Genomic DNA, 26,672 nt, shown 5'->3' on the forward strand with positions numbered 1-26,672 from the left:
GAAGATGTGCTCCTTATATAGCCAGGAGCTAGGGCGACGGGTGGAGCGACCTGCAGCCCACAAGCGCCGCCGATTTCTTGTCACGCTGATCGCGTCGTTGACGAGAAGCTAAGAACGGTGCTTATCCTTTCAAACCGTGAGCTCGTGCATGTTTATCTAATTATAAACAACCAGCCGTACCTGATTACACTAGTATTTTACTGACTGCAGATGGTCCCAAGCGAGACGCATGGGTGTGGCTCCAGGGGATTGGCAACCTAGTTGCCCAAACACTTAAACATCCTGTCAGGTTTAGGGCGTTGGCCGGAATTTTTAAATGACTTATATGATGTATCTTGCACGGGATGCATGCATTCGATCAGTTCCACGTTAAATATATAGCAGCTCACTTTGTGCACCGAAGCCTTGCAAAATACACGTAGAGTGGAGAAGATTTTCCTTATATACGTGCACATGCAAAATACTATCACATTTGTTCTTTCTGTGATTCTAAGAAAATAGTTAGGAAAAAACATTATGGAAATACTTCCCATGCTCATAGATACTTCGGCGCGACAAAATCTCGCCAAACACGCCCAGGCCGACGAACAGGAGTCCGCTTCTCCATGGCAGCGGCGCTCTGGCCTGCGGGGTGCCCACAAAATGTTTGTTGAAATGCCTATAAAAAAAGAGGAAGAAGTAGAAAAAAACAAATACTTGAGTCATTGACAGGTGGGACCTATTGTCCAAGTCAGCATATTGTCCACATACGCACGCCATGTCAGCCCGACATGCGGGTCCAACTTGTCAGTTTCGCTATTTTCGCGACCAAATTCCGCCGTCAGTGCTCCGCGTTACAGATTAGTTTCATTGTTGGTGGTTTTTTGTGCCCTGCCTCAAATATAGTACTGATGTGTTACCCTAGCCCATAATGTGGTGCTTTTGGGTAAATAACTCGCACAATGGTGATTGCTTCTGGCTATTTTCTGGGTGGCTTCCTGTCATCTTCCAGGCACCATCAATCACTATTATCTCCATCCTAAGAACTTACCTTTGTCTAGGTATGGATCAAACCAATCTCGTCCATCCCACACAAACCCATTCTTCTTCCAGAGCAGGGCAGAACAAGACGGCATGAAGGACAAAACCAGTAACCAGGCATGAAGCGACGACATCCATATGCGGCAGCCGCGTACAAATGACATCCAAGGAGGCGGCCATGTATAGTCATGAGCCATTAGGCGCAAGGATTGAGAAGGCATCGTCCGGAGGGAGACACGACGCTGAGGTGAGGCAGCGTGGTGACGTTTAGTTTGTTTGGAAAAAAAACCAGTGGAGAAAACCAACGATGGAAGGTGCGTCGTATTTTTAGCGTCAAGGGAGGAGTGTTGGACACCAACGAACGAATGACTTAAATACTGCTCCTTTAGCAGTAGAGATCAGGAAAGGTAAGAATCGATGCGTTAGGAAAGTTAGGATTTTGAATTGGTTTCCATGAAAATGAGGTTTTATTGTTTGGTAACGTGATATCAGTACCTGCCCGATTGTGACATGCCTGGTTAAAAAAGTTTGCAAATGTTATGCAAGTTTTTATTGGGAAGGTAAAATATCGACATGAGGATATGATGATGGAAGGTGGGACAAAATTAAACCAGATGAAAATAAATCAGACGAAAATAAACCAGATGAAAAAAAAACATGGATGCTATTCTACCAAGTGAGACATTAGGAGTAGAGATTGTTTGTATACTATAAAAGGTGCAATTTTTTGAGCGAATTTGTGTGCAAATTTTTAAACTTGTTCCTTTGTCTTTCTTCTTTAAAAGGTGATACCATTGCTTCTAATTAATTGTTCCTTATTTGATTTTTATAATTATGGGTAGCAATGTGAGTTGCTCATTCCTTCCTAGGAATTGTTTTTGTAAGAATTTCACTATCATATTTTTATACTTGCATATTATTGAAAAGCGCATTTCTTGTGACTGTTGTGTGCAAATATTTTCGTTGTTTGTTTTATTTTTTATTTTCTTTCTTCTTAATAAAGGGTAACACCAATTCCACTAATTTATTCTTTCTTGGAAAACCTCATCATGTTGATTTTTTTTCTTTCTTTCAAATGGTAATGCCAATTTCACTAATTCATTCTTCCTTACAAAAGCACATTATTTAATTTTTATGAAATTTTATTTCAATTTCCTTTTTCTGGAAGAGTAACAACAAAGCCAGTACTCCCTCCGTCAGGGTTTATTAGGCCCGTGACAGGAGGGAGCCCGTCCGTATTTATAGGGCCCTTCCATCGATTGCGCTGCCCAAAGAAAAAAGCTTCATTTCTTTCTCGATCTCCTCCGTTTCGGTTCATCTTTCAAAGCTCAATTAATTCCAGCCAGCAGTACTCAGGCCACCACATGTGCTTCTAATCCTCTTTTGATTGGACATGCATGAACCATGCAAGCCCGAGCGCGCTGGGTTCCGAAGCATCAGCCAATTAAATCGAGCGTGGGCTGCATGCTGTAAATCGTTTGGGAATTAATACCTGTGTCTTAAACCTGTGTTTTGGTTGAGGGGCTAATAAACCTGGATGGAGGAAGTAATTCATTGTTTCATGAAATTTTTTGGTATTTTTTTTTATTTATGTCCTTTCTTCTTTAATGATAATATTAACGAACAAATTCAATTACTCTAAGACTAGCCACAATGGGTAGTAGTAACATGTCAATGTTATTAGTCTATGTTACTACCTCTATAGTGGGGAGTAACATATATGAGGTAACATGCAACACTTCATTTATTAAGCCATAGACTCATTTTGCATTGATATGTGTGATGTTACTCATACTACTAGTAACTAGCTATGTTACTACTGTGCTCTCTTTCTTCATTTATTGCTCGCCACATCATCCATTCTATCTAAATATGCGTGATGTTACTACCTACGTTACTCCCATTGTGGGTAGTCTAAGGCTGGTCATAGTGGGGAGTAACTTAGACTAGTAACATACATATGTTACTAGTCTATGTTACTACCTCTATAATGCATAGTATCATACATCAGTATCATAAGAGGTCTTATTTATTGCCATGCATGACACATAGTAGCATCACATTTATAGTGGGTAGTGTCATAGGTGTGGTAACATAGTTGTCTTCATTTATTACTTTGTAGACTCATTATGCATTGGAAACCGCTATGTGATGATAACATATTATGTTACTCTATTTGCCTCTCTCCTCATTAACTACTTGCCACATCATCATTTTTGCTTATGTGGCATCTATGTTACTACCTATGTTACTCCCACTATGACCAGCCTAAGGAAACTTCCCTTTTTCTGAAAACTCAACTATACTATTGTATTCTTATTCTTGCATATTATAAAAATGTGCAATTTCTGTGTAAAATCTGGGAACACATGCATGCACCTTTCCCCAAGAAGATATGGATGCCGATACACGTTCTCATGGTAGAAAAATAAGTCTCATGCATTGGTGCATGCATGCATTCCCGATCTGACTTTCTCTCATCTCACCCTCTCTCCAGCTCTCCATCCATCAATTAATTCGTAGACACACCTCACGGGCCAGTAGGAAAGCACACCGGGAATCGAAACGCGCCGTCGGAGTTTGCATGCCACCGGAGTAATGTGGAGCGGACGTACGGCTGTTGGGTTCTTCACTCGGCCTGGCCTCCATATAATCTCAAGCATCTTTTATGCGTGCGATCTTTGACCCTGAAGCAAGTTAAGTCAGAGGAGAAATGGGTCATGGCAGCAGCGGCGACGGTGGCGGCGGAGGAGACGGAGCTCTGGCCGTGGTGCCCGAGGAAGCCAAGCCGCAGCCGCAGATGCAGCGACAGACCGCCCTCGACGTGCCGCCCTTCCTCATCTTTGAAAAGTGCAGGGCGCCGGAGCTCTTGGAGTGCCATGCCTGCCACCTCCCCCTCAAACCGCCTATCTTCTCGGTACTGTATATTACTTCTTGAATCTTCGAGTAGGTTGTTTGCAGATTGATTAGAGTCATCCTGATTATTACTCCTTGCCATGGAAACGACTGCTGGTCTTGATCCTTATATTATAATAATTCGCAGTGCGACGACGGGCATCTGATGTGCTCGTCCTGCCGCGGCGCGCACGGCGAGGACTGCGGCCGCGTCGCCGCCCACTGCCGCCTGGCAGACGCCTACGCCGGCGCCGTCAAGCTGCCGTGCGACTACGTCAAGTTCGGCTGCGAGGCGGGACTCATCGTCTACCACGACGCCGCGGACCACCGCCGCGCTTGCCAGTACGCGCCCTGCTACTGCCCAGAGCGCGCCGGGCCAGGAGGTGCCGAAGGCGGTTGCAACTTCTCCGGCTCCCGGCAGATGCTCCTCGACCACATCTCCACGGAACACTCCAGCCCCATCATCGTCGTCCGCTATGGCCAGCCGGGGAAGCTCAGCCTGCCCCTGACCCGGCGCTGGCACGTCCTCGTCGGCGAGGAGGATATGGCCGACCGGCAGCGGAACGTGTTCGTGCTGGTCCTCGCCGAGCGCGACAAGGGCGCCGCGGTGTCGATGGTGTGCGTCAGGGCGGACGAAGGCGCACCGGCGGTGCCGCAGTTCTCGTACAAGCTCACCGTGGAGCACGCCGGCAGTGGTGCGAGGGTGACGTTCGAGTTGCCCGTGATGACATGCAGCTCCCTGCCCGGTGGCACGCCATGGCCGGACGAGGTCACGTCTCTGTACGTGCCGAAAGCGTATTTATCTGGCGACGCTGTCCCCCTCGGCATCCACATTGACAAACTCGTTCCTCCTCCTCTTCCTCCTCCTTCTGACACTACTACTCCTGCGCCGGCAACCGCCGCCGTCTTCAAGTTCACAGCGACAGATCAAGGCAACAAGAAACGAAAATCTAGCAATCCGAGGAAACTCTAGTCAAACAAGACCAGCTAGCTAGTATGTCATAGCAACTAGCTATATTGCCATGTGCAATGCATCGTTTATATATCTCATGAGTTTGGTTTTTGTTAAGGGGCCTGCTAAAAATCAGTCAACTGAAATTTAACCAAGTCTCGGTCAACCATGCAACATTTTATGACATCGTTTGCAATATTTTTTCCTACCGGTTGCAACATCCATCTTGCTGGTTGTAAAATATTGTCCCTCATCGGTTGTAGCACGTCATCTCGCCGGTTACAACATCCTTTATTGACGTCTGTAGCATTTCAGTTAGAACGGTGGTAGCATTTATTGTTGTTGCTTGCAATACCGGTGCAACATTTTTTGTCACCGTTTGTAGCATCCAGCCGTGCTGCTTGTAGCAAAAAAATGCTAACGTCACTCGGCTGTTCTATACACACCCTTTTGTTAATCTGAAATACGCTTTTTGTGCTCCCTTTTCTATTGCTTCGTGCACACCCTGGTGTTACGGATTCTGTTATGCATTTGAATGCACAAGATGCATGAATTAAAACAACTTTTTGTTGGGTCACTAATTATTGGCACTTGAGGAAGATATCCTTTAAAAAGTACCGTCCTAGAAAATGCTACTCTGGTCGGAGCCGTTCCATCTCTATCTTTTTTCATGAAAAATACAAAAAGTTTGTGTATCATTCATTGATAAGTAGGAGAAAAATAACCACACAAGGTGTGGAAAAAGTAAAGAGGGATACAACATAGCACAAAACTCTCCTAGCTCGAACTCCAGCCGGCAAGACAAAGAGGCGAGATACAAGGTACCTAGGCCACGTCACGACCAATGCCCGACACCATCATCGCACCAACACGACTCTAGGCCAGACCAGATCAACGTACCTCCCCCCTATGCGCCGAGAGAATCGGCAAGTGGGATGCAAGACCTGCTCGTAGTGGAAGGAGAAGCCTTGGAGAGAGTGTCGTTGAGGTCGTACATTGTGCCCCGTATACCACACCACGAGGAGCAGCCCGGACCAGCAAAGCGTCCGGAATCCAACACCGAACACACCACGAGCAACAAACAACGCTTCATAAAGGATACGATGCTTAGACGCCCTCGCTTCCTGATCTAGTGAACCGGATATGGGGTTTCCCCCGATACTTAGGGTCACCGATAAGAGGCCATGGCAACACCTCCAACTAGGGGACGGCATCTGCAGGTATCAACCGCCACCAGCATCGGCAAACCGAGTAGGGCATTCGCCCAGCCAAAGTCTGCACAATCCCAAAGACTGCAGGATCAACATTCACCCTGCAAAAAAAGGATCAACATTCGAAGGCATGGAAATCATAGTAGGCGAGACCATAACCGTCAGAAGAGGAGTCGTACCCATCACCGAGGAAGGTGACAATGGGTGCCGCCAGATGCTCTACCACGGACAACCACTGTGGGACAGGTCGAGCAAGGGGAGGTCTGAATGCACCACCATTAGCACACCACAACCAACCCAACAGGAAGAGGCATGGTCATGACGAGGTCCGCCACTGGGAGGATGCTGGACAACCAAAGACCAGGGGGACATGAGCACGACCACGTCCATCCTGAGAGGATGCGTGGCCGGGAAGAGGTCATACCGCTAAGACGACGCTGGACAGCCAGTCCAAGCAGGGTGAGTGGCCGGGAGAGGTGAAGTTTAGGGAAGGATGGGGGCAACGCGCCGCACCTGGCACTGTCGGAGACGACGACTGGAAGGAACCATGGCGGCGACGCCAAATCCGCAACCAGAAGAAGACACGGGGAGCGACACCGCCAAGACAACCACCAAGAGCGTGAGACGGAGCAGAGCCATCGGGTCCGCCTTGAGGAGACACGTCGCTGGCCACTGGAAGAGGCGCCAACGGACCACCGAGAGGCAGGCCGCCAGCCACAGGGCCCACGCGAGGAGAGCCGCGCAGCAATGGAGACCCCCCTTCACCCGCCGCCTTCACTATGTGAGCTTCACTCGGTGGTGGCCTTCGGCGGCGACGAGGGGAGTAGCTGGAGGAGGGGTGGCCGATGGCGGCGTGATGGGGGAGGGGGCTCCCACCCACATCGCATGGGTTGGGCAACACGGGGGCCGAGCACTCTAACTCGTATATCTCTATCTTGTATGGTCTATTTTAATGACCTGGTTCATTTATGTTATCCTAAAAGGATAGGAGCTCGACTATCAACTTATTGTAGAACGGACATCATACTTTGATCCTTTTTAAGAGGTTACACTAGGGGGACACAAACTTGCATGGTGGGACCGGTGTAGTCCAGTAACTTGCAAACTAAAACCAGATGGTCCAAGATCTCATGATGCGATTCTTCTTCTTCTTGGATAACCTCCTCGAGGGGGGCCTCCAGCACCTCAAGGGGTGCTCCTGGAGTAGCCTGCCGATTCCGTCGTGAATCCCATGGAAGCTCAGGCCCACGGTGTACTGCGTCTCTCTAGCCGTTACAATCCTCCTGTCCTATATGCTGGTTATTCCCTACTGTTGAAAATCATATGAGATTTGAGTGATTTGAGCTAGGGATTTGAGGGAGCATGAAGAGGATTTGGAGAAACTCTGGATCGTTCCACACCGATCCCTTCTCTCTGTACTCATTTATATTTGTTTGTACAATTTACATTTTAGTCTTTAAGAAGTCAACTAATTACAGTATTCATACACCAACACTCCCCCTCAAGAAGGGCAAATATATCGTACATACCCATCTTGCTACAAAACACTCAATATGGGACAAATATATCGTACCGACTGCAGCCCTAAGAGTTCTCGTTAATATCTCGTCTAACACTCATTTCTTCTATCGGTACGTCTGCTTCGGTGGGAGTTATCGAGTGAACTGTTTTTGGAGCCGGTTACATCAACACTATTTCCTCACATTGATTTGGCAAACAAGTTCTTTTTTAAAGCCTTTTCTAGGGGTGCACATAGTTTTTACCAGAGAATAAAATAAGAATGACAAAGAATTATAGTGCTGGGCGTACCTCTTTTGACCAGGCCAGAAATATAGCCCAAGCTGTTCTCCTGCTCTTCATCTATACATGGTGAACTTCCTTCGAAATCACTAGTTAAGAAGTACTCGCTGCAAAGATTACTTCCACCTCCCCAGTTTGCGACGAGTGGTGTGTCGTATGTGCGCCACTTGTCGCAATCTGGGAGTTTTCTCTTTTTTCATAGATTCGTTTATTCAAAATATTTTTATCGCTTTTAACCATGCGTCCATATCTCGAACCATTTGCACCGTTGGACTCCTCGCGTCGAGATTTTCAAAACTAGATCACATGTTGATAGGTTTTGACGAACTTTTTTTCACAAAGAAAACCGGACAGAAAAAACCGAACCGGGCGCACAGGTTTTTTTCCTTTCCGAAAGAGGCACACTCGTGCCTCTCGCGAAACCACAACCATGCATCTCGCGGAAGGAAAAAAAAGGTAAAACATATTTTTTTCGTTTCCGAGGAGGCACGACCGTGCCTCTCGGAAAAACACCACCATGCATCTCGCGGAAGCAAAACCGTGCATCTCGTGAAAGAAAAAAAAACAGAAAATGCATTTTTTTTCTGTTTCCGAGAGGCACGGCCATGCCTCTCGTGACAGCACAACCGTGCCTCTCGCGGAAGGAAAAAATAGAAAACACATTTTTTCCTTTTCCGAGAGGCCCGGCCATGACTCTCGCGAAAGCACACCCGTGCCTCTCTCGGAAAAAAAACCGTGCCTTTTGCGGAAGGCAAAAAAAATAGAAAATGCGTTTTTTCCGTTTTCAAGAGGAACGGCCACGACTCTCACGAAGTAGAACCGTGCCTCTCACGAAAGCAAAACCGTGACTCTCGCGAAAAAACACGTTTTTTCGCGAAAAGAAAGAAATTTTTCGAAAAAAATAGTCCAAAAGTTCAGGAAGACCGGTGGAAAACCGAAACGTCGAAAAAACCCGTTTAAAAAGCCGAAAACGCGTGCGAAGAAAAACCCGGAGGGAGCGCCCAGAGCGCGACACGTGGCGGGCGGCTAGGAGCATGCCAAGTAGAGCTGATCGTTGCGAGGCTGCCGAAGGAGCGCTCTTAAATTAGTTGCTCTCAATTTCCTTTCGCCCCTGTAAACGTTGTGACGATTTATTAAAACTTCCAAAGATTGTCTAAAAAATATACCCTAAAAAAAGCTATACAACCCAGGCTACACTTGTAAAAAAGACTACACTTATAAAAAAAATTATCTATAATGAAAATTATATGAAAAAACCTACAGCCCAGGCGTTCATTGTCGCATATACATCCACCGCCGCTTCCTTCAGAAGTCTTTTTTTAGAAAAACAGAGGATGTCTCCCCGGTTCCATTATGCAAATGAAACCCCCAAACCACATACAAGTCTGTTCGACGAGCAACTAACTCGTTCGCGCTTCCAACTCCACTGGGGGGAGGGGAAGCCAAATGACAAAGCAAAAGAGAATGAAAAAGTTAGGTTCATACAAGAACAGAGGAAAACAACATATTCCACGCAGGGAAAGCAAAATAAGGCTCTTTTCAAGCAGCCACTGCGATCTCTTGCATCGATTTTCTTGCCTTCATGGGGGGTGCCGTTGTTGGCTGAGGCGCCCAATTTGCCGTCATCTCTGGTTCCCCTTTCCCGTATCCTGCAGGTTCCGTTGCCATCCTCAGTGTCTTCTTTCCGCTCAGCCCACGGTCAGACAGAGCGGCTTCGCCAGATGCTTCGCGAGGTAGGAGGCGAATGCTTCCAGCTGGGATCTTTCCTGGTCCCCACAAAGGATCATCCAGTTTCGGACCATAGATTGCATCTTTCCTATCACCTGCTTAATGTTGGACCGGACTACATTGTTAAAGATCATAGAATTTATAAGTTTCCATAGACACCACAACATGGCCGAACTAACAACATTGAGAGTTGCATTCTCTTTATTAGCAACCCAAAATCTAGTAACAGAAAGGTAATGTAGTCCTATATCTTTGTTGAAATGGTCGCTGACTAGAGCCAACATAATTTTCGCTACCACACACTCAAAAAAAAAGTGTTGAATGGACTCATCTGAAGAACAGAAAACACAACTTAGAGGTTTAATGATGTGTCTTTTCCTGAGATTGTCTCTGGTCATAATCTTTGTTGTAGGAGACCAACCACAAGAAAATATGGATCTTGGGTGGAACTAGCAGTTTCCAAACAACAGGAATGTAGACAGGTTTTACCCCCCTAAAATTAATTACATGATATAAAGAACTACTAGAGTAAACACCATTGTTATCAAGCTGCCAAACTAGAGAGTCTGTTTCATCCACCAAAGAGATATTCTTTACTATCTCCTCCAGTTGATACCAAGTTTCCATCATGGTATCAGTGAAAATCCTTCTAAAGGATAGCTTAACCTGGCTCACATCCCATATTTCACCGATGGTTTTTGAGCCTTCATTGCAAATAGCATATAGAGGCCAAAATTGGACGGCCAGGGGGAAGGTGCCAACCCAGGTGTCCTCCCAAAACCTAATCTGTTTGCCACCCCCACCAACCACCTGTAACCAAATTTAATAGCCCTAACCACACTCATTACCCCTTTCCAGAACCTGGAGGCATGGAGGAAATTACTAGTGAAGATGTTTGGTCTGTGGGTGTTATATTTCTGATCAACCACTTTCCTCCACAATTTGCTTTCCCCTTTACTATGCCTTTGCACCCAGGAGCCCAACAAACACATGGTGAGCTCCTGAATGTTAGGGATACCCAGGCCCCCAAATTCTTTTTTCATGCAAACTAGTCTCCAGTTAGCTAGATGCGGCTTCCTGTGGCCTTTGAAATCATTCCAAAGGCAGTGTGCCATTTGGGAGTTGATCATCTCAATAGCCAACTTTGGAAACTTGAAGAAGGACAGGAGGTAGATAGGGATACTTGCTAAGCATGCTTCAATTAGCACAAGTCTCCCTTTATCTTCCTTCAAAAGTTCCAAACTTCATCTCAAAACAATCTAAAAAACGATCAAAAGTTCCAAACCCTAGCTAACCTTGTCCGGCCAATCAGCGGCGGCAGAGGCCATAGGAGGGATGGGTCACCAGAAAAGGAAGAGGAGGACACCAAAGCTTGACGGTGGAAGGGCCAGGGCTTGCGATGGAGATCTGGAGCGTGAAGCAAGGGGAGATTCGGATCAGATCGGGATCATCAGCGCTGATTCGGATGAGGCCCGAGCGAATAGCGAATAGCGAATAGCGGGCGGCAAGTCCTTCATCTCCTTGCGGTCGAGGCGCCACTCGTGGATCCTCGGCGTCGGGGGCGACTTGGGTGGGGTCATAATCTTCGATACCAAGTCGCCGGATCCGATCATCCACGGGCCAAACCTCATGTCCGCCAAGTCGTGCCCTGTCCAGCCTCACGGCCGTGGGTGACAGGATTTATGCGTTCTGCAAGAGACCATCCTGGACATCAGATCCCAATGTCCCGCCATGGTTCGAGGTCCTTGATGTTTCCAATGCTAGAGTAGTCAGCGACGGCATCATCCAGCGCCTCAAGGGGTGCGCCTGGAGCAGTCTGCCGATTCCGCAGTGCATCCCATGGAAGCTCAAACCCTTGGAGTACTACATCTCTCTGCCGTTTACAATGCTCATGTCCTATGTGCTGGTTGCTCCCTACATACTGGTGTCATACGATCAGCCGTCATGGGGCACACATGCATTTGACACAGACTCACACGAGTGGCACAAGGTCGACGACAATCCGCTGCCTTTCTTCGGCCGCGCGTCCCGGCATGGCCCCATCTTCCTTGCTTCCTCTAAGAAGGATGGGCCCATCAAAGCTTACTGCATCCGTCTCACTACTTCTGATGCTCTCAAGCTATCCATCACCCCGCCGCCGGTGGATTATGAAGGAAAACATGAGGTTGAAGCAGGGCCACAGTGTCGCTTCTCTTCTTTGGAGGATGAGCACTTCTGTATTTTAAGCTTTGAGCTTGACAGCAAGGGCGTCATGCTTCATTCTGGTTCCAATGAACCCTATCCAACCAAGGAGTATCTACGCTTGAGAACCTATCAAATTGAACGATCACTCCTGGAGACCCACGAGGAAACGCTGCTAGCTGTGAAGTCGGCGGTTGTAATCGCCAGGAAGTTGGAACATCGCTTCAAGATTACAGATGTATGCCATGGGGTCACCCCCTTGGCCTCCACTCTTTTGTGCATGCGCCCTTTTTAATTAACTGCGGATGTCAATAATACTCAGCTATATGCATGCTTGTTTTCTACATTTCATATGTTGTTTTCCTTGTACTTGACTACCGTTCCAACTATGTTCTGCCCTCCCACATCAATACATGATTTCGCTTGAACAAAGAGGTAGATACATTTATCGGTGTACTCTGTGGCTTGGATGCATATATTTCCATATGGCTGTCTTCCACAAGATTTAGACTTACAGCAACGTGCATCAAGTTGAAGTGTATGTAGATGTGTGTTCGATGGTTGTGCTGCTACCTCTAATCATTATCAGTTCTAAGCATGTTATGATGTCGGAAAAAACAGCTTGCGTCATTGATAATAGATGAACGCCTTGTACTATTCTTATCCCTGCTTCCGCTTAGAGACTCATTAAGCCTTGTTTGGTACCAGTTTGGAGGGTTTAGAGGGCAGTATCCTCTATGGTCTTAAAATCCACAAGCTCTCAATTGGGACACCGGGTCAGCTCCTCCGGCCCGTTGACTCCCCTTCTCCACCCAATCCATCAGTCTCCTAGCCCTTGAAGTCATCCTTGTGGCTTGGCACAAGACGGACGCTTCACTTCTTCCTTTGACACCCCAAAGCGCACCTCTTGCCTTATGGTACCTTTTCTTGTTTCTGGTTGGAAAGTAAATTGTTCCAAGTCCCTAATCATGGCACCTTGTCACATATAATGGGGAACTGCCATTGCTTTAGCCAAAAAAACGGTAGTTTTTATAATTTATGCACGGATGGTGTGCTATTGTCGTATGTATTCCATATGGTCTAAGATAAACAATGTGACAATCTGCTAGCAGTAATGAATGTGTTGATGTTCTCAGGTACCTGAAGTACTTGACCAAGAAGTACCGGAAGAAGCACAATGATGAAGCAAGCTTGAAGCTCTGATGGTGCGACAAATCATGATTTCAAAATTTGTGTCACGATGAGCTATTTATTTATGTATGTGATCGTTCTATATTGCTAATTAAGTGTGATATAACAATCACGTTTTATTCTTAAATCTCGAAAACTCCTACACTCAAACACGGGTTCCATAATAACAACTCGTATCACACGCTCGCTGCCTCTAGTTCCCTCGTCGGCCGGCTGACTCTTCCAACTTGCGCGGGCTGCTTACTCTGCCTCTCGTAGGTCCCTGGTAGGTGTCACTCATCAAATGAAAATCTTACATCCGAACACAATTTAGGCATTTAGAGTAACAACAATTGTAAAGGAAGCAAAGGAAGCATAGCTGAATACTCCAAGGGGTTGTTTGTACATTGAGATTTTACAAAACCAGTTTGGCCTACGCTTGTTTTCGGTTACAACAAACTAAAACTATGTTCGATTAACATAACAAATCCATGGATAAGTGGATGACCTAAGGTTTATCAATCCGTGGGAAGCGTAGGATGAAGATGGTCTCTCTCAAACAACCCTGCAATCAAATAACAAAGAGTCTCTTGTGTCCCCAACACACCCAATACAATGGTAAATTGTATAGGTGCATTAGTCCGGCGAAGAGATAGTGATACAAGTGCAATATGGAAAGTAGATATAGGTTTTTGTAATCTGAAAATATAAAAACAGCAAGGTAACTAATGATAAAAGTAAGCACAAACGGTATTGCAATGCTTCGAAACAAGGCATAGGGTTCATATATACTTTTACTAGTGCAAGTTCTCTCAACAAGCATAACATAATTAGATCATATAACAATCCCTCAACATGCAACAAAGAGTCACTGCAAAGTCACTAATAGCGGAGAACAAACGAAGAGATTATTGTAGGGTACGAAACCACCTCAAAGTTATTTTTTCGATCAATCCATTGGGCTATTCCTATAAGTGTCACAAACAGACCTAGAGTTCATAGTAAAATATCATCTTAAGACACAAATCAATCAAAACCCTAATGTCACCTAGATACTCAAATGTCACCTCAAGTATCCGCAGGTATAATTATATGATATGCATCACACAATCTCAGATTCATCTATTCAACCAACACAAAGAACTTCAAAAAGTGCCCCAAAGTTTCTACCAGAGAGTTAAGACGAAAACGTATGTCAACCCTTATGCATAAGTTCACAAGGTCACAGAACTCGCAAGTTGATCACCAAAACATACATCAAGTGGATCACGGGAATATTCCATTGTCACCACAAATAAGCACTGCAAGACATACATCAAGTGTTCTCAAATCCTGAAAGACTCAATTCGATAAAATAACTTCAAAGAGAAAACTCAATCCATTACAAGAGAGTAGAGGGGAAGAAACATCATAAGATCCAACTATAATAGCAAAGCTCGCAGTACATCAAAATCGTGTCATACCAAGAACACGAGAGAGAGAGAGAGAGAGATCAAACCCATAGCTACTGGTACATACCCTCACCCCTGAGGATGAACTACTCCCTCTTCGTCATGGAGAGCGCCGGGATGATGAAGATGGCCACCGGTGATGATTTCACCCTCCGGCAAGGTGCTGGAATAGGGCCCCGAATGGTTTTTGATGGCTACAGAGGCTTGCGGCGGTGGAACTCCCAATTTAGGTTATTTTCTGGAGTTTTCTGTATTTATAGGAATTTTTTGCGTCGGTCTAACGTCAGGGGGGGTCTCCGAGTCGTCCACGAGATAGGGGGACGCGCCCAGGGGGGTAGGGCGCGCCCTCCACCCTCATGGATGGCTCGGGACTCTTCTGGCCCAACTCTTTTACTTCGGGGGCTTCTTTTGGTCCATAAAAAATCATCAAAAATTGGCATGTCAATTGGATTCCGTTTGGTATTCCTTTTCTGTAAAACTCAAAAATAAGGAAAAACAGAAACTGGCACCAGGCTCTAGGTTAATAGGTTAGTCCCAAAAATCATATAAAATAGCATATAAATGCATATAAAACATTCAAGATGAATAATATAACAGCATGGAATGATAAAAAATTATAGATACGTTGAAGACGTGTCAAATGCTACCAGGCGTGCTGCGACGGAAGCCCGGCTACTTCGACAATGGCGACGATGCTACAAGGCATGCTGCGATGAGCCCGGTCGCTTCGGCGGCGGTGGCGATGCTACGAGGCATGCTTGGACGGAAGCCCGGCCGATTCGACGACAACAAAGCTACGAGGCGTGTTGTGACGGAAGCCTGGCCGCTTCGACGTCGCCGGTGGCGATGCTACAAGGCGTGCTGCGGCCGAAGCCCGGCCACATCAATTATGTTGCAACGGCATGCTTTGACAGCCGTGGCGATGCACATCGATGTTGCGACGGCAACCCGGCTGGTTCGACAATGTTGCAATGACATGCTTTAACGCCCGTGGTATGCTTCAATAATGCTACGACCGCAAGATGTTTGCTTCAATAATGTTGCAATGGCTGTGGCGGGTGCTTCGACAGGCGAGGCGATGCTACGACGACAACCCCGCTACTTCGAGGATGTTGTGTGCTCTGACGGCCGCGAAGATGTTACGACGAACCGCAATGGCGGCGTGTTTCAAATGGTCGCGGTGATGCTACCACGATGTGCTTGGATCATCACGGCAATGCTCCGATGAAGGCCCAACTGCTTCGATGATGTCGCGACGGCGTTCTTTCCTGTTGTGGTAGTGCTGCGACAATGATACGGCTGTTTTTACGGCTTCTACCGCCGCGGCGGCAACAGAGATGGCAGAGGCGTCAAGGATGCTACTCTAAGCATTGCTATATCCAAGCAAATCAGGACTCCATAAGCTTGCCAATACCAAATTCAACAAACACGTAAAATCAAGAATATGTTCTTTAATCCCGTTTAGTGCTTATGTCGAGATTGTCTCAGCATTCCAGCATCACGTGCATGTGTAGGTACGTGCTAAGCACTACTAGTGAAGTACGTACATATAAGTAAAAGGAGCACTCAGCTTCAGGAGTCGCGATGGGTAGCGTAACTTCACGTGGTGACAGCGAGACGCTCCGCACTTACACGATCACGTGCGAGCGATCGCACGGCGCCGGGTGCGGCTGACGAAGCCAAGACTTAATCCGACTGTTTTTTAATAGTTTTCCTATAGAAATCGGTCCTAGTTTGTCGTACATGAAGTAGCTAGTCTCGATTACGACGTGGGATGTGACTTGTATTCCTTCCCTGAGACGAGCTGGGACAGTTCGTTCGGATCAATATAAAGCAGCGACGGACGCCCTAGGAGTTGCACGCTTAGATCTCTTTTGGTTCATAGGATAGGATTATCATCGGAATAGGAATTTTGTAGGAAATTAGATGACATGTATCTTAAATCCTATGAGTAGGAATAGGAAACAAAATGTCATTTGGTTGACATCAAAGAAATTTTTTCATTAAGCCTAGGCTCATTTTTATTTTCCTATGAAATGTGAAGGATAGGAATCAATCCTATATAGAAATAGGAATCCATTCCTATGAACCAAAGGGCTCTAAAGAAAAAAAAATCTACAAGAATCCTATCTTTTAGAATTCCTATGAAATTTCTCCAAACCAAAGGAGACCTTAGGCATAGACATATTTGTGTGTGATCGATCGTGCGGAAGATGAGCAGCCATAGGCTCTCGCTGCTGCTGGTGGCGTTGACGGTGGCGGCGGAGTACAATGTGGTGGACTACGGCGTGAGGCCTGATGGCGGGGCGGACTCGGCGGGGGCGTTCCTGGCCGCGTGGGGTGCAGCGTGCAACGACACGAGGCGCTACGGCTCCCGACCGGTGCTGCGCATGCTGGCGGGCAGGTTCCTGCTTAGCCCGGCCTATTTCAGGGGGCCCTGCCGAAGCGCCGGCGTGGTCGTGGCCATTGACAACAACGGCACCGTCTTCGCGCCGCCGGCAGTGGACAGCAGGGCGTGGATCATGTTCCACCACGCCGATGGCCTGGCGATCCACGGCGGGACGCTAGACAGGCAGGGACAGGAGTATTGGCGTGCAAGAAGGTCGGCAATTGCACCGGGCAAGGTCCCAGGGTGAGTGATGACATGAACTTCTTGGTTTTTTTTGCAATGTGGTTGGATTCAGTTTCCTTGTGACGGGCGTTGGACATACGTGCGTACGATTGCAGATGCTTGATATTAGCCAGTCCAAAGGCGTGAGTGTGAAGCAGCTGACGCTGCTCGACAGCAAGGTATTCCACATGGCCATCTTCGACTGCACCGGCGTGACGGTCCAAGGCATACGGATCATTGCACCGGCCAACAGCCCCAACACCGACGGCATCCACGTCAGCCACTCCCGCCATGTGAGCATCCTCAACACCACCATCGGCACCGGCGATGATTGCGTCTCCTTAGGGCCCGGCACCACCGACGTGCTCATCAGGGACATCAAGTGCGGTCCAGGCCACGACATCAGGTGTCACCTTCAGTTGCTGGTTCATCATCCATTATGGGTATGTCTACTTAATGAAACACAAGTCTGAGACCGTTGAAAAGTTCAAGGAATTTCAGAGTGAGGTTGAGAATCAACGTGACAGAAAAATCAAGTTCATGCGATCAGATCGTGGGGAGAATACTTGAGTCACGAATTTGGCACGCACTTAAGGAAATGTGGAATAGTTTCACAACTCACGCCGCCTGGAAAACCTCAGCGTAATGGTGTGTCCGAACGTCGTAATCGCACTCTATTAGATATGGTGCGATCTATGTGTTGGGGAACGTAGTAATTTCAAAAAAAAATCCTACGCACACGCAAGATCATGGTGATGCATAGCAACGAGAGGGAAGAGTGTGATCTACGTACCCTTGTAGGCCGACAGCGGAAGCGTTGTGACAACACGGTTGATGTAGTCATACGTCTTCACGATCCGACCGATCCAAGCACCGTTACTACGGCACCTCCGAGTTCTTGGCACACGTTCAGCTCGATGATGATCCCCGGGCTCCGATCCAGCAAAGCGTCGGGGAGGAGTTCCGTCAGCACAACAGCGTGGTGACGATTTTGATGTTCTACCGTCGCAGGGCTTCGTCTAAGCACCGCTACAATATGATCGAGGATTATGGTGGAGGGGGCACCGCACACGGCTAAGAGAACGATCATGAAGATCAACTTGTGTTCATGGGGTGCCCCTTGCCTCAGTATATAAAGGATGGAGGAGGAGGAGGCCGGCCAAGGCAATTGGTGCGGCCAGGATGTGGAGTCCTACTAGGACTCCAAGTCCTAGTAGGAGTCCACCAAGAGGGGAGGAAGGGAGAAGGAAGTGGAGGAGAAGGAAAGGTGGCCGGCCCCCTTTTCCCTAGTCCAATTCGGACCAAAGGGGAGGGGGGGCGCAGCAGCCCCTTGGCCCTTTCTCCTCTTCCCACTAAAGCCCATCAAGGCCCATTGCTTCTCCCGTAACTACCCGGTACTCCGAAAAATACCCAAATCACTCGGAACCTTTCCGATGTCCGAATATAGTCCTCCAATATATCGATCTTTACGTCTCGACCATTTCGAGACTCCTCGTCATGTCCCCGATCTCATCCGGGACTCCAAACTCCTTCGGTACATAAAAACTCATAAACTCATAATATAACTGTCATCGAAACCTTAAGCGTGCGAACCCTACGGTTCGAGAACAATGTAGACATGACCGAGACACGTCTCCGGTCAATAACCAATAGCGGGACCTGGATGCCCATATTGGCTCCTACATATTCTACGAAGATCTTTATCGGTCAGACCGCATAACAACATACGTTGTTCCCTTTGTCATCGGTATGTTACTTGCCCGAGATTCGATCGTCGGTATCCAATACCTAGTTCAATCTCGTTACCGGCAAGTCTCTTTACTCGTTCCGTAATACATCATCCCGCAACTAACTCATTAGTTGCAATGCTTGCAAGGCTTCAGTGATGTGCATTACCGAGGGGGCCCAGAGATACCTCTCCGACAATCGGAGTGACAAATCCTAATCTCGAAATACGCCAACCCAACATGTACCTTTAGAGACACCTGTAGAGCTCCTTTATAATCACCCAGTTACGTTGTGACGTTTGGTAGCACACAAAGTGTTCCTCCGGCAACCGGGAGTTGCATAATCTCATAGTCATAGGAACATGTATAAGTCATGAAGAAAGCAATAGCAACATACTAAACGATCGGGTGCAAAGCTAATGGAATGGGTCATGTCAATCAGATCATTCAACTAATGATGTGATCCCGTTAATCAAATGACAACTCTTTGTTCATGGTTAGGAAACATAACCATCTTTGATTAACGAGCTAGTCAAGTAGAGTCATACTAGTGACACTCTGTTTGTCTATGTATTCACACATGTATTATGTTTCCGGTTAATACAATTCTAGCATGAATAATAAACTTTTATCATGATATAAGGAAATAAATAATAACTTTATTATTGCCTCTAGGGCATATTTCCTTCACTATGATGTCTCTTACCGATCTACCGCTGTCATTTTGGGGCTATGCTTTAGAGACTGCCACATTCACTTTAAATAGGGCTCCGTCGAAATCCGTTGAGAAGGCACCGTATGAATTATGGTTTGGGAAGAAACCTAAGCTATCGTTTCTAAAAGTTTGGGGATGCGATGCTTATGTCAAGAAACTTCAACCTGAAAAGCTCGAACCCAAATCGGAAAAATGCGTCTTCATAGGATACCCTAAAGAAACTACTGGGTATACCTTCTACCTCAGATCCGAAGGCAAGATCTTTGTTGCCAAGAATGGATCCTTTCTAGAGAAAGAGTTTCTCTCGAAAGAAGTAAGTGGGAGGAAAGTAGAGCTTGATGAAATATTACCTCTTGAACCGGAAAGTGACGCAACTCAAGAAAATGTTCCTGAGGTGCCTGCACCGACTAAAGAGGAAGTTAATGATGATGATCATGAAACTTCAGATCAAGTTGCTACTGAACTTCGTAGGTCCACAAGGACACGTTCCGCACCAGAGTTGTACGGCAACCCTGTCTTGGAAATCATATTGTTAGACAACGGTGAACCTTCGAACTATGAGGAAGCGATGGCGGGCCCAGATTCCGACAAATGGCTGGAAGCCATGAAATCCGAGATAGGATCCATGTATGAAAAAGAAGTATGGACTTTGACTGACTTGCCCGATGATCGGCGAGCCATAGAAAATAAATGGATCTTTAAGAAGAAGACAGACGCGGATGGTAATGTGACCATCTATAAAGCTCGGCTTGTCGCTAAGGGTTATCGACAAGTTCAAGGGGTTGACTACGATGAGACTTTCTCACCCGTAGCGAAGCTGAAGTCCGTCCGAATCATGTTAGCAATTTCCGCATTCTATGATTATGAGATATGGCAAATGGACGTCAAAACGGCATTCCTTAATGGTTTCCTTAAGGAAGAATTGTATATGATGCAGCCGGAAGGTTTTATCGATCCTAAGAATGCTGACAAGGTGTGCAAGCTCCAACGCTCGATCTATGGGTTGGTGCAAGCATCTCGGAGTTGGAACATTCGTTTTGATCAGATGATCAAAGTGTTTGGGTTTACGCAGACTTATGGAGAAGCCTGCATTTACAAGAAAGTGAGTGGGAGCTCTGTAGCATTTCTCATATTGTATGTGGATGACATATTGTTGATGGGAAATTATATAGAATTCTTGGAAAGCATAAAGGCCTACTTGAACAAGTGTTTTTCAATGAAGGATCTTGGAGAAGCTGCTTACACATTAGGCATCAAGATCTATAGAGATAGATCGAGACGCCTCATTGGTCTTTCACAGAGTACGTACCTTGACAAGATATTGAAGAAGTTCAATATGAATCAGTCAAAGAAGGGGTTCTTGCCTGTATTGCAAGGTACGAGATTGAGCACGGCTCAATGCCCGACCACGGCAGAAGATAGAGAAAAGATGAGTGTTGTCCCCTATGCCTCGGCCATAGGGTCTATCATGTATGCTATGTTGTGTACCAGACCTGATGTAAACCTTGCCGTAAGTTTGGTAGGAAGGTACCATAGTAATCCCGGCATGGAACACTGGACAGCGGTCAAGAATATCCTGAAGTACCTGAAGGGGACTAAGGATATGTTTCTCGTTTATGGAGGTGACAAAGAGCTCGTCGTAAAGGGTTACGTCGATGCTAGCTTCGACACAGATCTGGATGACTCTAAGTCACAAACCGAATACGTGTATATTTTGAATGGTGGGACAGTAAGCTGGGGCAGTTGCAAGCTAAGCGTTGTGGTGGGATCTACATGTGAAGCGGAGTACATGGCAGCCTCGGAGGCAGCACAAGAAGCAATCTGGGTGAAGGAGTTCATTACCGACCTAGGAGTCATTCCCAATGCGTCGGGCCCGATGACTCTCTTCTGTGACAACACTTGAGCTATTGCCCTTGCCAAGGAGCACAGGTTTCACAGGAAGACCAGGCATATCAAGCGTCGCTTCAACTCCATTCGTGAAAGTGTTAAAAATGGAGACATAGATATTTGTAAAGTACATACGGACCTGAATGTAGCAGATCCGTTGACTAAACCTCTCCCTAGAGCAAAACATGATCAATACCAGAACTCTATGGTTGTTCGATTCATCACAATGTAACTAGATTATTAACTCTAGTGCAAGTGGGAGACTGTTGGAAATATGCCCTAGAGGCAGTAATAAAATGGTTATTATTATATTTCATTGTTCATGATAATTGTCTATTGTTCATGCTATAATTGTGTTATCCAGAAATCGTAATACATGTGTGAATACATAGACCACAACACGTCCCTAGTGAGCCTCTAGTTGACTAGCTCGTTGATCAAAAGATAGTCATGGCTGACTATGGACATTAGATGTCATTGATAATGGGATCACATCATTAGGAGAATGATGTGATGGACAAGACCCAATCCTAAGCATAGCTCAAAGATTGTGTAGTACGTTTGCTATAGTTTTTCCAAATGTCAAGTATCATTTCCTTAGACCATGAGATTGTGCAACTCCCGGATACCATAGGAGTGTTTTGGGTGTGCCAAACGTCACAACGTAACTGGGTGACTATAAAGGTGCACTACGGGTATCTCCGAAAGTGTCTGTTGGGTTGGCACGAATCGAGACTGGGATTTGTCACTCCGTATGACGGAGAGGTATCTCTGGGCCCACTCGGTAATGCATCATCATAATGAGCTCAATGTGACCAAGTGGTTGATCACGGGATCATGCATTACGGTACGAGTAAAGTGACTTGCCGGTAACGAGATTGAACGAGGTATTGGTTTACCGACGATCGAGTCTCGGGTAAGTAACGTACCGATTGACAAAGGGAATTGTATACGGGATTGATTGAATCCTCGACATCGTGGTTCATCCGATGAGATCATAGAGGAGCATGTGGGAGCCAACATGGGTATCCAGATCCCGCTGTTGGTTATTGACCGAAGATTCGTCTCGGTCATGTCTGCGTGTCTCCCGAACCTGTAGGGTCTACACACTTCAGATTCGGTGACGCTAGGGTTGTTGAGATATTAGTATACGGTAACCCAAAAGTTGTTCGGAGTCCCGGATGAGATCTCAGACGTCACAAGGAGTTCCGGAATGGTCCGGAGGTGAAGAATTATATATAGGAAGTCCAGTTTCGTCCATCGAGAAAGTCTCGGGGGTCACCGGTATTGTACCGGAACCACCGGATGGGGCCACCTATCCCGGAGGACCCCATGGGCTGAAGTGGGAGGGGAACCAGCCTCCCTCTCCCTCCCGTGACACCTCTCCCTCTCGCTAAGCTTGGTGAAGCCCTGCCGAGATCGCTGTTGCTTCCACCACCACGCTGTCGTGCTGCTGGATCTCCATCAACCTCTCCTTCCCCTTTGCTGGATCAAGTTGGAGGAGACGTCTTCCGAACTGTACGTGTGTTGAACGCGGAGGTGTCGTCCGTTCGGTGCTAGGTCATCGGTGATTTGGATCACGACGAGTACGACTTCATCAACCCCGTTCTCTTGAACGCTTTCGCTCGCGATCTACAAGGGTATGTAGATGCACTCCCCTCTCCCTCGTTGCTAAATGACTACATAAATTGATCTTGGTGATGTGTAGAAAATTTTAAAATTCTGCTACGTTCCCAACATCTATGCATTAGCGAGGTAATATCATACACTAGTATCATATGCATGATACTAATATATGATACTCTCCATTACAACCAGCCTGAGCGTATAGGCTTATGGGAGTCTGGATGTCCGTCTAACTAATCCGTGTTATGTCGTTTGGCGGAAAGCGGCTTGATAAACTTTTAGATCAAGTGGCCTCACTTCTCTCCCCATTTATAACTGACCAAGAGCAGAAATCTTTAACTCTCTCTTCCCGAGCTTGAGAGAGGCCTATGTCATCTTTGCCGACAGCCTCCTCAATTTGCTATTTATGTCAAACAACTGTTATTTTCAGCCTATAGCATGCATATGTGTTGTTTTGTATGTTAGAACGATCAAAATGGCTTCTAACCGGCGAAATAAGAGTTCACATTATCACATAACTTGATTGAGATTTAACTTATTGAATTACTACCTCCGTCTCAGTTTACAAGTCCTACGCGTATACCTAGGTTTTCCAATTTGATCACCCTAATATAAACTATGTAACATAAAAATTATATCTTTTGAAAATAGAACATCTGAAGTTTATATTGGTATATTTTTTGTAATATATGATTTGTATTAAGTTGATCAAATTAACGATCTAGGGAAACGCGCACGCTCTGTAAACTAAGAGAGAGAGTAGTAGATCTGTTGAAATAAATGAATGCAACCCGAGCGAGTGGCATGGAAAAATTAATTAGGCTTAGTTTCGCAGAGTATTTTCAAAACCGTAGTAATCTAAAACATTAGGGTTAGTTTGGGTGAACGGTATATTTAAAACCATGATAATGTACGATATTTCAGTCTGTGAAAACTAGTAGGCTTTAGGCTGGTCACAATGGGGAGGAACTTAGGAGTAACATCACACACTCCAATACAACTTTGCTTATGTGGCACATATTTAATGAAGAGAGAGGTGCTTGTGGTAACTAACTAAGTTACCGAGACATCACACACTCCAAGAAACAATGAGTCTATAACCTAATAAATACATTGTTTCTATGAAGGTAGTAACATAGTCTAGGAAAGTGTGTAAGTTACTAGCTTATGTTCTTGCCCATTGTGACCAGCCTTAGAAAAAAGAAACTCTTTCTAAGATTGATCTAGGAGATGGATAATGGCAAGTGAGAGACCGAGAGTGCATGTGTATTGTAGTGGCATTTTACAAGCCTGCATTTTTGTACTGATATATTATTCATCAAGTGCCATAATTTTAGTGGCCCACCAAAATATTGATTTCATTCATATGTCCCATCAAGTTCATATTAGAACCAGTAACGCCAGGATGTGCACCACGCAATAGCAAAGGGAGCACATGAAGTAGCCTTATTTGTGATTAACAAAAACCGAACTTAGATATAAAAACGATCTATTTCACATGTGGCAAATATAGCTAGCTGCCATGGCATACTAGTCGGTCATGCATGTGGTTTGACTAGAGTTTCTTCGGATTGGTAGATTTTCGTTTCTTGCTGCCTTGATCAATAGGCGCGGACTTGACGGCCGTGGTAGCCGAGGCAGCAGGAGGAAGAGGAGGAGGAGGAGGAAGAGGAGGACTAGTAGGGGCGTCAGCAGGAGGGGGAGGAGGAGCGACGTGTTTGTCAATGTGGATGTTGAGGGGGACAATGTCGTCAGACAGATACGCTTTCGGCACCGACAGGGAGGTAAACTCGTCCGGCCATGGCGTGCCAGCGGGCAGGGAGCTGCTTTTCATGACCGGCAACTCGAACGTCACTCTCGCGCCACTGCCGGTGTGCTCCACAGCGAGCTTGTACGAGAACTGCGGCGCGCCCGGTGCGTCGCCGTCCGCCCTGACGCACACCAGCGACACCGCGGCGTCCTTGTCGCGCTCGGCCAAGATCACGAGGAACACGCTCCGATGCCGGTTGGCCATGTCGTCCTGGTCGACGAGGACCTGCCAGCGCCGTGCCAGTGGCAGGCTGAGCCTCCCCGTCTGGCCGTGGCGCATGAGGATGACCTGGCGGGAGTGGTTCGTGGAGATGTGCTCGAGGAGCATTTCCCGGGAGCCGGTGAAGTCGCAGCCACCGCCGCCCCAGGGCCCGTCGCGCTCAGGGCAGCAGCAGGGCGCGTGCTGGCACGCGCGGCGGTGGTCCACGGAGTCGTGGTAGACGACGAGCCCCGCCTCGCAGCCGAACTTGACGTAGTCGCACGGCAGCTTGACGGCGCCGGCGTAGGCGTCTGCCAGGCGGCAGGGGGCGGCGACGCGGCCGCAGTCCTCGCCGTGCGCGCCGCGGCAGGACGAGCACATCAGATGCCCGTCGTCGCACTGCGAATTATTATAATATAAGGATCAAGACCAGTAGTCGTTTCCATGGCAAGGAGCAATAATCACCATGACTATAATCAATCTGCAAACAACCTACTCGAAGATTCAAGAAGTAATATACAGTACCGAGAAGATAAGCGGTTTGAGGGGGAGGTGGCAGGCATGGCACTCCAAGAGCTCCGGCGCCCTGCACTTTTCGAAGATGAGGAAGGGCGGCACGTCGAGGGCGGTCTGTCGCTGCATCTGCGGCTGCGGCTTGGCTTCCACGGGCACCACGGCCAGAGCTCCGTCTCCTCCGCCGCCACCGTCGCCGCTGCTGCCATGACCCATTTTCTCCTCTGACTTAACTTGCTTCAGGGTCAAAGATCGCACGCATAAAAGATGCTTGAGATTATATGGAGGCCAGGCCGAGTGAAGAACCCAACAGTCCACATTACTCCTCCGGTGGCATGCAAACTCCGACGGCGCGTTTCGATTTCCGGTGTGCTTTCCCACTGGCTCGTGAGGCGTGTCTACGAATTAATTGATGGATGGAGAGCTGGACAGACGGCATTCAGATAGGGAATGCATGCATGCATGCACCAATGCATGAGACTTGTTTTTCTAACATGAGAACGTGTATCGGCATCCACATCTTCTTGGGGGAAGGTGCATGCATGTGTTCCCAGATTTTACACAGAAATTGCACATTGTTATAATATGAAAGAATAAGAATACAATAGTAGTAGCTGAGTTTTCACAAAAAGGAAGTTTTCTTACAGTAATTGCATTTTTTTCGTTAGTATTATCATTAAAGAAGAAAGGACAAAAATATTTTTTTAAATACCAAAATTTTCAAAAAATAATGAATTGCCGGCTTTGTTGTTACTCTTTTAGAAAAAAGAAATTGAAATAAAACTTCATAAAATTTATAATAATGTTCTTTTGTAAGTAGTGAAATTGGCATTACCCTTTGAAAGAAAGAAAATAAAATAAAAACTAAAAAAATCAACATGATGAGGTTTTCCAAGAAAGAAAAAGAGATTAAAAATAAAAGAAACAACGAAAATATTTGCACATAACAGTCACAAAAAATGTGCTTTTCTATAATATGCAAGTACAAACATATAATAGTGATTTTTTTACAAAAACAATTCATAAGACGGAATGAACAACTCACGTTGCTTTTACCCTTGAAGAAGAAAGGAAACAAAATAATTATTAAAAATTCAAATAAGGAACAATTAATTAGTACCAATAGTATCACCTTTTAAAGAAGAAAGACAAAGAAACAAGTTTAAAAACTTGCACA

At 46.4% G+C, this 26,672-nt stretch overlaps 2 protein-coding genes and 1 pseudogene across 2 annotated transcripts; 2 read left to right on the top strand and 1 right to left on the bottom strand.

The window, feature by feature from the left end:
- Positions 1 to 3,733: 3,733 nt before the first annotated feature.
- On the top strand, positions 3,734 to 12,990 carry LOC123057290 (uncharacterized). Its single transcript, XM_044480355.1, has 4 exons — positions 3,734 to 3,937; positions 4,064 to 4,847; positions 11,322 to 11,997; positions 12,924 to 12,990. The coding sequence occupies exons 1-4, from the start codon at positions 3,734 to 3,736 to the stop codon at positions 12,988 to 12,990; spliced, it is 1,731 nt and encodes a 576-aa protein (XP_044336290.1).
- Positions 12,991 to 16,618: 3,628 nt separating this feature from the next.
- On the top strand, positions 16,619 to 23,922 carry LOC123057291 (polygalacturonase-like; annotated as a pseudogene).
- Positions 23,923 to 24,254: 332 nt separating this feature from the next.
- LOC123059496 (putative E3 ubiquitin-protein ligase SINA-like 6) lies at positions 24,255 to 26,374 on the bottom strand. The gene is made up of 2 exons (XM_044482056.1): positions 25,508 to 26,374; positions 24,255 to 25,381 (listed from the first exon to the last, which is right to left on the bottom strand). Exons 1-2 carry the CDS (start codon positions 25,709 to 25,711, stop codon positions 24,530 to 24,532), a joined length of 1,056 nt encoding a protein of 351 aa, XP_044337991.1. The 5' UTR covers positions 25,712 to 26,374; the 3' UTR covers positions 24,255 to 24,529.
- Positions 26,375 to 26,672: the final 298 nt, after the last annotated feature.

This window comes from Triticum aestivum, chromosome 3A (genome assembly GCF_018294505.1).
Source record: "Triticum aestivum cultivar Chinese Spring chromosome 3A, IWGSC CS RefSeq v2.1, whole genome shotgun sequence".
Taxonomy (NCBI): Eukaryota; Viridiplantae; Streptophyta; class Magnoliopsida; order Poales; family Poaceae; genus Triticum; species Triticum aestivum.